At 47.9% G+C, this 12231-nt stretch overlaps 1 protein-coding gene across 1 annotated transcript; it reads right to left on the bottom strand.

The window, feature by feature from the left end:
* Positions 1-2740: 2740 nt before the first annotated feature.
* On the bottom strand, positions 2741-3841 carry LOC311102074 (ATP-sensitive inward rectifier potassium channel 1-like; the record flags this gene model as incomplete). Its single annotated transcript, XM_084143295.1, has 1 exon — positions 2741-3841. One exon carries the CDS (start codon positions 3839-3841, stop codon positions 2741-2743), a length of 1101 nt encoding a protein of 366 aa, XP_083999421.1.
* Positions 3842-12231: the final 8390 nt, after the last annotated feature.

Here is a 12231-nt window from a genome sequence, read left to right on the forward strand (position 1 = left end):
ACCATTTTGAAAAGAAGGTTGACGACATCCAATCCTCATTTATTAAGTCAAATGACACCGCTGGTCCTGCTCACACTGCCCTACCCTATGCTTCGACTTCTTTCTCCCCTCTCTCTCCAGATGAAATCTTGCGACTTGTGACGGCCGGCCGCCCAACAACCTGCCCGCTTGACTCTATCCCCTCCTCTCTTCTCCAGACCATTTCCGGAGACCTTCTCCCTTACCTCACCTCGCTCATCAACTCATCAACTGTCCCTTCTGTCTTCAAGAGAGCGAGAGTTGCACCCCTCCTCAAAAAACCTACACTCGATCCCTCCGATGTCAACAACTATAAACCAGTATCCCTTCTTTCTTTTCTCTCCAAAACTCTTGAGCGTGCCGTCTCTTGCCAACTCTCCTGATATCTCTCTCAGAATGACCTTCTTGATCCAAACCAGTCAGGTTTCAAGACTGGTCATTCAACTGAGATTGCTCTTCTCTGTGTCACGGAGGCTCTCTCGCACTGCTAAAGCTAACTCTCTCTCCTCTGCTCTTATCCTAGACCTATCTGCTGCCTTTGATACTGTGAACCATCAGATCCTCCTCTCCACCCTCTCCGAGTTGGGCATCTCCGGCGCTACTCACTCTTGGATTGCGTCCTACCTGACAGGTCGCTCCTACCAGGTGGCGTGGCGAGAATCTGTCTCCGCACCACGTGCTCTCACCACTGGTGTCCCCAGGGCTCAGTTCTAGGCCCTCTCCTATTCTCTCTATACACCAAGTCACTTGGCTCTGTCATATCATCACATGGTCTCTCCTATCATTGCTACGCAGATGACACACAATTAATTTTCTCCTTTCCCCCTTCTGATAACCAGTTGGCGAATCGCATCTCTGCATGTCTGGCAGACATAACAGTGTGGATGTCGGATCACCACCTCAAGCTGAACCTCGGCAAGACGGAGCTGCTCTTCCTCCCGGGGAAGGACTGCCCGCTCCATGATCTCGCCATCACGGTTGACAACTCCATTGTGTCCTCCTCCCAGAGTGCAAAGAACCTTGGCGTGACCCTGGACAACACCCTGTCGTTCTCCGCTAACATCAAAGCGGTGACCCGATCCTGCAGGTTCATGCTCTACAACATTCGCAGAGTACAACCCTACCTTACACAGAAAGTGGCACAGGTCCTAATCCAGGCACTTGTCATCTCCCGTCTGGATTACTGCAACTCGCTGTTGGCTGGGCTCCCTGCCTGTGCCATTAAACCCCTACAACTTACCCAGAACGCTGTAGCCCGTCTGGTGTTCAACTTTCCCAAGTTCTCTCATGTCACCCCGCTCCTCCGCACACTCCACTGGCTTCCAGTTGAGGCCCGCATCTACTACAAGACCATGTTGCTTGCCTACGGAGCTGTGAGGGGAACGGCACCTCCTTAGCTTCAGACTCTGATCAGACCCTACACCCAAACGAGGGCACCTCTGGCCTGCAAGCCCCCCTATCTCTACGGAAGCACAGTTCCCGCTCAGCCCAGTCAAAGCTATTCGCTGCTCTGGCACCCCAATGGTGGAACAAGCTCCCCCACGACGCCAGGACAGCGGAGTCACTGACCACCTTCCGGAGACACTTGAAAACCTACCTCTTTAAGGAATACCTGGAATAGTATAAAAATAATCATTCTACCCCCCCTCCCCCACCCCCTCCCCTACACCCTCCCCTACCCCCTCCCATAAAAAAAAGTGGTTGTCCCACTGGCTATCATAAGTTGAATGCTCCAATTTGTAAGTTGCTCTGGATAAGAGCGTTTGCTAAATGACGTAAATGTAAATGTAATGATTACAGATGAGAACTCTCTTGGTAGAGAAAAGGGTCTGCAGCTTACTATGAGGTATTCTAAATCAGGTGAGCAACAATTCAAGATTTCCTTCACACTGGAAGCAGCGCACCATTTTTTTTTTAAAGAGACACACCCCTCCCCCTTTGGACTTGCCCGAGGCTGCCTTCATCCGATTGTGCCGCTGGATGGAGAATCAACTGAGTCCTATGTACATAGTCATCCAACCACGTCTCTGCAAGGCATATAATATTGCAGCGTTTTAAGTCTCTCGAACGAAAGAGAAGGTCAGAGGGTCAAAGATGGTAATGGTGAGAGGTTAGCATGTCTAGGGGGTTTGATCTTAGACCCTCTGTAACTTTCTCACTCATCGTTATTCACGATATATTCAGGATTATGTCTAATCATGGTAGCATCCACAATAATGTAGAAGTGTTTAGAAACATATTCTATTCTTATTTACAATAAAACTCACTCCAAAATTAAACAATACATTATTTACCATTCATTTCTATTGGGCTCAAAATAATCTGAAACACAACCAAAACAAACTGCAAATACATCCAGAGTCACAAGCTTGATGTAATCATTGCGTGCTAGGAATATGGAACCAAATACTAAACTTTTGACTACTTAATTTATAAGAATCTTAGGGGTGTCAATAAGTTTAACCCCTACCTTAATGAGAAAAATATATACTACTTGTTAAACAAAATCTCTTTCTCTGAGCAATTTTCTTTGTATAAAAGAATAGAATTCCCCCCCCAAAAAATTGCTAACATTATAGCTCAGTATTTGAATAAATTATTTTATACAGTCATTATTGCTCATCTTTATCAAGGGTGTCAATAATTCCAGACCCTACTATATATATAAATATTACAAGATACTTTTTTTCCTTCACAAATTGCCTCCAAAAATTAGGTTAGGTTATTCTAGGATATCAATAATTTCAAATCCACTGTTGTCGATTGCGTTTATGGAGGGGAGGTGGTGTCCCATCATGTTGTGGAAGCAGTAAGCACAGTGTGCAGTGGCCACGGCCACCACCTTGGAGAAGTTGGAGAAGTCCACTCTGTACTTGCCCTCTTTGCTGCGGGAGATGATGGGTAGGAAGTTGTAACCCCACATGATCTCCTGAGGGATGAAGGAGGTCCTGACCTGACAGGCTGAGCTGGTGGTCTCGGCTGTACCCTCCAGGAAGACCACCAGCTCAAACTCCTGCTTATGGAGCGTGTCCACTGCCATCTCAAAGAAAGGGCTAGCCTTGTCAATCACATGGTAGAGTGTGAGAGGGCACACAAAGAAGAGGTTGTCCTTCCCAGCGTCCATCATGAACTCAATGTTCACCTGGTCCATGATGATTGTCTCCCCGTCGGGTTTAACGGTTGTCCTCAACAGCTTGCCGTAGATCTGGCTCCCGATCATCAGGGTCTTGCGTAAGTTGGCCACTCTTATCATGAGGCAAAGGAAGTCCTTCTTAGGACAGATGACAGCCATCTCACTGAATGTGATGGTCTTGGCCCTTTTCTTAGGGAGGGATATCTTGGACACGATGATTCCACACATGAAGCAGTGTATGAGGGCCCCTATGAGAGTCTGGATAATGATGAGGGCTACAGCACCAGGACAGTGAGGGGTGACGGCACGTACACCATACCCGATGGTGGTCTGGGTCTCCAGGGAGAAGAGGAAGGCCGTAGTGAGACCGTAGACGTTCCACATACATGGGGTGTGGTCACTTGAGGGGTTCTGCCACGTCAGATCGCCGTTGTTCCGGGCGATCCAGAACCACAGCAGGCTGAAGATGAACCAGCTTAGGGTGAAGGAGGTGATGAAGAAGAAGAGGACAAAGCGCCAGCGGAACTCCACAAAGGTCGTCCAGAAGTCCATGAGGAAGGCAAAGTGGTTGCCGTACTTCACGTTGCCAAATTCAATGTTGCAGCGGCCTTCTTTGGTCACCAGACGGGTTTTGCGGATTTTTCGCTCCACCAGGTGGTCCTGGATGCGCTTCCGGATGCCAAACACCATTTTCTAGGTCCTGTCGTCTGTTAGAGAGGACAATTTGTTATTTACATTTTGTACACACCAGACAAATAAATCAAATATCCTTGTCATCCAAGAACTGTTAGATATATAGTATACAGACTGAATACTATTAATACAGAATTCTGTGGGTTTTCATTAATGTGTTTACTCTTCCAAGATAAACCATCATCCGACCCTGTAACTTATGCCTCCCTGTATGCCAGTCATGAAATTCAAGGTGTCTTAAAACAGCAGATTAAATATTCATATTTTGTTCAAGGCTCTTGGATGCTTTGAATTGAACAAATATTATGAATTAGAATTCAATTATGAATAATGTCCTTATCCTTCAAAATCATTGTTCTTCAGATGTAATTGCTGCCCTTCACAACTTTCTAAAAGCAATAATGACAAATCAAGCGTTGGTCTATAAGAGGCTGTAAGAGAGAATGGAGTTGTGTAACATTCACTCTTGGATCCAGACTTGTGAAATAGTTAATGTTTTACCTCCTTTAATTCTTAATTTCACACATCGTTATTGAACTAATTAGGTAAAACACAAGGTAAAAGTCACACTGACCTTAATTCCTCATCAAAATATAATTATATGAAACAACTTATTAGCACAAATGCCCCAGTCAGTCCATAATCAATGAAATGATTTCACCTGCCCCAACCATCAGTCTTATTACTTAACTGTAAAGTGTTACTCTAGTCACTAGCAGTTGCTATGCATCACTTGCACATTTTAATCTACACTTAAATCCTGTAATCCTGGGCACATGCCATAGTTAAGACCCCAAGTCATTACAGATAGAAAGTTATTGTTGAAATCACTCCACTGGCCCAAATCAGTCAGATAACCATAACCTCCCTAAAAGCATCCTCATCTAGCCTACTACAACCATATAGCTGCATATAAACTGGCCCTCTCATAGTAATCCCTGGTAGGTTATAGCACAGAAGTATTTGATGGATGGTCACTGGCAAAATTAAGTCTTCTGAATAATTCTGTCCTGTGTTGCTGCCAAACTATACTGAGTTGGATGATGGTGCGCTTGTTAGGGAGTGTTATGTACAAAATGACCAGTGCCGTAAACTGGTGCGTTTGTTTCTACGCTCAAAGCTTTGAAACGTCTTGTATTTCACAAACAGAAATCTGATAATCACACACTATGCTTTGTTGTGACGTTTTTCTCTTTGAACCTGTCACGTCTCCTCCCGTTGCTCCCCTCCAGCGCTCTGATTTGCCGGGCCTACTGAGCCACCGGTCTGAGAGCACCACCTCAGCAACACCGGAATGAAAACCCAACGCACCCTAATCACCTCCACCGCACCTGCACCTCATCATCTCATCACGACCCCTATATAACCCTGGACTGTTCAGTGTTGTGTTGTGTGTGATTGTTAGTGTCTTGTCGTGTACTCGCTCTTTGTTGTTCTCTTGCTCAGTGTGAAGTAAACCTTTACATTGTTGATTCCTGCATCCTGCCTCTTCGTATCCTCAGTACTCATCACACACACCAATTACGAAGATGGATGCAACAGGTAATCCTCCTGGAGTTTCCAAGTGCCTCGACCAGCACCAGCAGCAGATTGCCCAGCTGAAAGTCGACACGCAGGAAGTGCTCCAAACGCTGCATAAACTGACCATCGCTCCGGTTCCACCTCAGGGAGCGGTGAGTGCATCCAGTCAACCTCCTCCCGGGCTATCACCAACATCTGAGGGACCCCTCGCCCTGCCGGAGTGCTATGACGGGAAAATGAAGAAATGTAGAGGCTTCCTGCTACAGCTTTCACTGTATCTGGCGCTTCAGCGTGGGGCATCTCCATCAGACCAAGCCAGGATACCGCTGGTGATTTCGCTACTGAAGAGAAAGGCGCTGGATTGGGCCACGGCAGTCTGGGAAGGAGGTGAGGCCGCGTCGCTTCCCTACTCCACCTTCCTCGCTCGGATCAGGGCGGTGTTCGATCATCCCACGGAGGGAAAGGACGGGGTGAGCGTCTCCTGCGGCTACAACAGGGAGAGGGGGCCGCGTGCGAGTACGCCCTGAGCTTTCGCACGGTGGCGGCGTCTTCCGGCTGGAATGAGCGTGCTTTGCCACTGCCTTCTCCGCTACACGTCACCTCGCCGGACAATAAACCATTTGGATTAGGCACCATTACGCGCGTCACTCTCCCGATCACCATCACCATTTCCACACTACCGGAGCACCACGAGGAGCTGTCCTTCCACATCGTCACATCACCCCTTCACCGGATAGTCTTGGGATTGCCATGTCTCAGACTACACAACCCCACCATCAATTGGATCACAGCCTGAGACCGTGCACTGACTACCGGGGGCTGAACGCAGTCACCACCAAGTACCAGTACCCCCTCCCTCTGGTTCCATCGGCCATCGAGCAGCTGCGAGGGGCCCGGTACTTTACCAAGTTGGACCTGAGGAGTGCCTACAACCTAATCCGGGAAGGAGACGAGTGGAAGACGGCATTCAGCATTACCTCAGGCCACTATGAATACTGCATCATGCCCTACGGCCTCGCCAACGCACCTTCCGTGTTCCAGTCTTTCGTCAATGACGTGTTCCGAGACATGCTGAGTAGACAGGTGGTGGTGTACATCAAAGATACGTCAGAGCGGTCCAACTCCGCCTCCGGGATCACAACCTGTTGGTGAAGGGGGAGAAATGTGAATTCCACCAACAAGCCATCTCCTTCCTGGGATACAGGATCAGACCTCAGGGGGTGTTCATGGAAAAAGCGAAGATGGACGCCGTCAGGTCATGGCCAGTTCCCACCACCATCAAGGGCCTATAGAGCTTCCTGGGCTTCACAAATTTCTTCTGCGTTTCATCAGGACCTTCAGCTCCATAGCCGCCCCGCTCACCTCTCTCCTTAAGGGGGGGCCTCAGAAGCTGGCCTGGAACCCTGAGGCTGACGCTGCCTTCAAGAGGCTGAAGGAGAAGTTCACCACAGCGCCCCTCTTAAAACACCCAGATCCAGCTCGTCCTTTAATACTGGAGATGGACGCATCTGAGGAGGGCGTGGGTGGGGTCCTCTCCCAGCGGCAAGGTAAGCCAGAGAAAATGTATCCCTGTGCCTTTTTCTTGAAAAAGCTTACCCCCGCAGAGAGGAACTATGGAGTTGGAGACAGGGAGCTGTTGGCGGTGGTCCTCGCTTTGGAGGAATGGAGACGGTGGCTGGAGGGTGCAGTTGATCCATTCCGGATTCTCACTGACCACCGGAATTTGGAGCACATATGGGCAGCGAAACGGATGAACTCTCGTCAAGCCAGGTGGGCCCAATTTTTTTACTCGCTTTCAGTCTATTCTGTCCTACCGCCCAGGTTCCCAGAATGTGAAAGCCGACGCACTCTCCAGGATGCACCATACCAGAGAAAGGAAGGATCTGGGGGGTCCTATCTTGCCACCGTCTCTCATCGTGGCACCTGTCTTTTGGGATGTGGATGAAGACATCCGCCTGGCGGCTCAGGAGGACCCAGGGTCTGCCAATACCCCTCCGGGGTGCGTGTATGTACCCACCAGGGTCCGTGACCGGCTGCTGATCAGGGCGCACACCACCCTTACGGCAGGGCTCTCCGGTATGACGAAGACACCTCGGAACGCCCCGACAGGCAAACTAGTTCCTCTCCCATGCCTCAGCGACCTTGGTAACACCTGTCCATAGACTTTGTCACCGACCTCCCACATTCTGACAGCTTCACCACAGTCCTGGTGGTCGTAGATTGGTTCCCCAAATCATGCCGTTTTTTGCCCCTAACTGGTCTTCCTTCTGCTCTCCAGGTCGCTGAGGTCCTGTTCCAACAGGTTTTCCGGCATTATGGACTTTCGGTAGACATTATCTCGGACCGTGGCCCCCAATTCACCTCCCGAGTGTGGAAGGCTTTCCTGGAGAAGATAGGGGCCATGGCCAGCCTCACTTCCGGGTATAGGCCTCAGTCGAATGGGCAGGGGGAGCGCATGAACCAGGAGCTGGGGAGGTTTCTTCGTTGCCACTGTCAGGACCGGCAGGGTGAGTGGGAAGGGTTTCTACCCTGGGCAAAATATGCCCAGAACTCCCTCATTCAATCCTCCACGGGGCTCATGCCCTTCCAGTGCGTCCTGGGGTACCAGCGGCTCTGGCCCCTTGGACACCCAGCCAGACCGATGCACCCGCTGTCGACGAGTGGTTCCGCAGGGCCGGACAGGTCTGGGATGCCGCCCATGTCCATCTTCAGAGGGCCATTCATTGGCAGAAGGACCAAGCCGACCTCCACCGCAGTGAGGCCCCCATATTCCAGTCTGGTGATTGTCCACAAAAAACCTCCCTCTTCGCCTGCCCTGCAAGAAACTTAGCCCCCGGTTTGTGGGGACGTTTAAGGTCCTCCGGCGGATAAATGAGGTATCGTACCGGCTGCTCCTTCCCCCTCACTACCGTGTCTCACCCACCTTTCAGGTGTCTCTCCTCAGGCCGGTGGTTCCTGGTCTTCTGGCGGATGCCGTCCCCCGGTATACGCCCCCTCCGCCCCTGGATATTGACGGGAGTCCAGCGTATGCGGTGAGGGACCTGCTGGACTCCAGGTTCCGTGGGGGACGGCTCCGTTACCTGGTGGACTGGGAGTTGTATGGTCCTGAGGTGAGGAGCTGGGTTACGGCTGGACATTCTGGACCCCAACCTAATTTGGGACTTCCACCGTCGCCGCCCTGACCGGCCCGCTCTTCGTCCTCGGGGTTGTCCTCCAGACCGGCGACGTCCTGCGGCGGGAGCCGTGCATCCAGAGCGGGGGGGGGGGTACTGTCACGTCTCCTCCCGTTGCTCCCCTCCGGTGCTCTGAATTGCCGGTCTACTGAGCCACCGGTCTGAGTGCACCACCTCGGCAACACCGGAATGGAAACCCAACGCACCCTAATCACCTCCACGCACCTGCACCTCATCATTTCATCACCACCCCTATACATCCCTGGACTGTTCTGTGTTGTGTTGTGTGTGATTGTTAGTGTCTTGTCGTGTAGTCGCTCTTTGTTGTTCTCTTGCTCAGTGTTAAGTAAACCTTTACATTGTTGATTCCTGCATCTGCGTCCTGCCTCTTTGTATCCTCAGTACTCGTACAGAACCTCATAACCCTTTCACACCTAATCATTATTTCTTCCCCAGTGTTACTGTAATGTGATGTAACGAATGCTGAGATAATTTGAGGTTTACTTTGATACAATGCTTGGCTGATGCTTTTCTATAATATCCTTTTGAAATAGTGATAATTTTATTAGTCATTTTCAGTAATAACTATTCAGCAATTAATGATTTCCTCTGGGAAATCGGATAATCATTTTTTTAGGTGTATTACACACTGTTCTGCAACCAATGCCAAGGTAATAGCGGCCATTTCCGCCCTTGTACTCATCAGTTTGTGATTAATTGCAATGTTATGACTACGCTTATTCACATTTTAATGTTTGAGCCAATTAAATACTTCACTCAATATTTACACTGATAAATGTAAGCATATGTTGTATAATTTGCTTCTACAGTGAGAGGTCAGAAAGTTTGCAAATTATTTCCCCCCTTTCTGAGAGAGACTGTGGTTACTGTAAATATCTCAAATAACATTAACAAAAAATCTCCCAAGACCATATCCTTTTAATGTTAAGATCCTCAACAATATACAAGACCACAAACTAGCCTATACATGCACCTGCAAACAAAGTTTGGAGTGGAGTAAGATCAATCATATTACAGTGGCTTGCGAAAGTATTCACCCCCCTTGGCATTTTTCCTATTTTGTTGCCTTGCAATATGGAATTAAAATGGATTTTTGGGGGGTTTGTATCATTTCATTTACACAACATGCCTACCACTTTGAAGATGCAAAATATTTTGGGGGGTGAAACAAGAAATAAGACAAAAAAACAGAACTTGAGCGTGCATAACTACCACATATTCTCAACTGGATTGAGGTCTGGGTTTTGACTAGGCCATTCCAAGACATTTAAATGTTTCCCCTTAAACCACTCGAGTGTTGCTTTAGCAGTATGCTTAGGGTCATTGTCCTGCTGGAAGGTGAACCTCCATCCCAGTCTCAAATCTCTGGAAGGCTGAAACAGGTTTCCCCTCAAGAATGTCCCTGTATTTAGCACCATCCATCATTCCTTCAATTCTGACCAGTTTCCCAGTCCCTGCTGATGGAAAAACATCCCCACAGCATGATGCTGCCACCACCATGCTTCACTGTGGGGATTGGGTTCTCTGAGTGATGAGAGGTGTTGGGTTTGCGCCAGACATAGCGTTTTCCTTGATGACCAAAAAGCTCAATTTTAGTCTCATCTGACCAGAGTACCTTCTTCCATATGTTTGGGGAGTCTCCCACATGCCTTTTGGCAAACACCAAACGTGTTAGCTTATTTTTTTTCTTTAAGCAATGGCTTTTTTCTGGCCACTCTTCCGTAAAGCCCAGCTCTGTGGAGTGTACGGCTGAAAGTTGTCATATGGACAGATACTCCTTCAGGGTTTTCTTTGATCTCTTTGTTGCCTCTGATTAATGCCCTCCTTGCCTGGTCCGTGAGTTTTGGTGGGTGGCCCTCTCTTGGCAGGTTTGTTGTGGTGCCATAATCTTTCCATTTTTTTAATAATGGATTTAATGGTGCTCTGTGGGATGTTCAAAGTTTCAGATATTTTTTTATAACCCAACCCTGATCTGTACTTCTCCACAAATTTGTCCCTGACCTGTTTGGAGAGCTCCTTGGTCTTTATGGTGCCGCTTGCTTGATGGTGCCCCTTGCTTAGTGGTGTTGCAGACTCTGGGGCCTTTCAGAACAGGTGTATATATACTGAGATCATGTGACACTGAGATTGCACACAGGTGGACTTTATTTAACTAATTATGTGACTTCTGAAGGTAATTGGTTGCACCAGATCTTATATAGGGGCTTCATAACAAAGGGGATGAATACATAAGCACGCACCACTTTTCCGTTATTATTGTTTTTGAATTTTTCGAAACAAGTTAATTTTTTTATTTTACTTCACCAATTTGGACTATTTTGTGTATGTCCATTACATGAAATCCAAATAAAAATCCATTTAAATTACAGGTTGTAATGCAACAAAATAGGAAAAATGCCAAGGGGGATGTCTGCTTACTGGCAGACATGCCACTTTTCACTCATAGTGTTTTGGGAAGCAGTGCTACTTGGAAGCAAGATGAACATTAGCGGAATGCCAATAAAAAATATATGCATCACATATTTTTAGGAGAGAGTATTTGTAACACGACAAGCTCACCCTAGGCTCAAAGTGGGTGCATTTAAACATGATAGATATCATCATTACACTGTTGTTATAACAGGAGAATACCAAGTGACTCACTGGATGATAATGGCCCAACTACAGAAGTTGAGATCCTCACTCAAACTGAGCTTACCTGTCAGTGCAGAAACTGTGGAAATCCAAAGTTGTGTTGCACACTGGATCCCCTCTGTCTCTGTCGCTCTCTCAGCCAGTCTCTGATGGTGTGCCCTCTGAACTGTAGTTTGTGTTCTGACACCTCTCTCAGTACTACAGCTGTGTGTGCTTTTATAAAGCCTTGCACTGATGGGATTGGAATCACTTCAGGTGATGTTTACACACACACAAACATAAAGTAGGCTACCCATACAGCCCTCCAGCAGGACTATTGCGTGGGCATGTGTTTACCCCACACAGCGCCAGTACCCAGGTCCAGCCTGACTGCCTCCTGCCACACCACCAGTGTCTTGGGCAGGGCTCTCAATGTCTAGATCAAGAGGAAGCTGTGTGCCACTGTTTACAGTACACATACATGCACAATCACACACACACGCTTGTGTGTGCTGTTAATGGGGGAAATAAAGATCTTGAATCGTAGCCAGATTTTGTGATGATACGTGTGACATAGGATATGAGCTGTATCTGCTATTGAATTGTCAACCTGAGTCAAACAGTGATGCTGCATTTATGATGCACAGTCCCATTCCCCTGGCCTACCCATAGCTCACAGTTCCTGAAGTGTTAAGACATCCACTTTCCCATTTCCTTATTTACATTTTTACATTTTAGTCACTTAGCAGACGTTCTTATCCAGAGCGACTTACAGTAGAGAGTGCATCCATTTTCGTACTTGTCCCCCGTGGGAATCCAACCCACAACTCTGGCATTGCAAGCGCCATGCTGTACCAACTGAGCCACATGGGACCACCTTATTCACAGATGACTGTAATATTTCTGAGGCCTGGTGAGCTCAACCCCATTGTGAATGAAAAGTAGACCTAGCAACATAAATAGGTTAGACTATGAAAGATCAACAGAGGAAGAAGATGAAAGAAAGAGACCATGTCCTCGATCAAAACAGATAGCTCTCTTGGGTAAAACTAGTATTAT

The sequence above is a fragment of the Coregonus lavaretus genome, assembly GCF_964263955.1.
Source record: "Coregonus lavaretus genome assembly, chromosome: 26".
NCBI classification, from domain to species: domain Eukaryota; kingdom Metazoa; phylum Chordata; class Actinopteri; order Salmoniformes; family Salmonidae; genus Coregonus; species Coregonus lavaretus.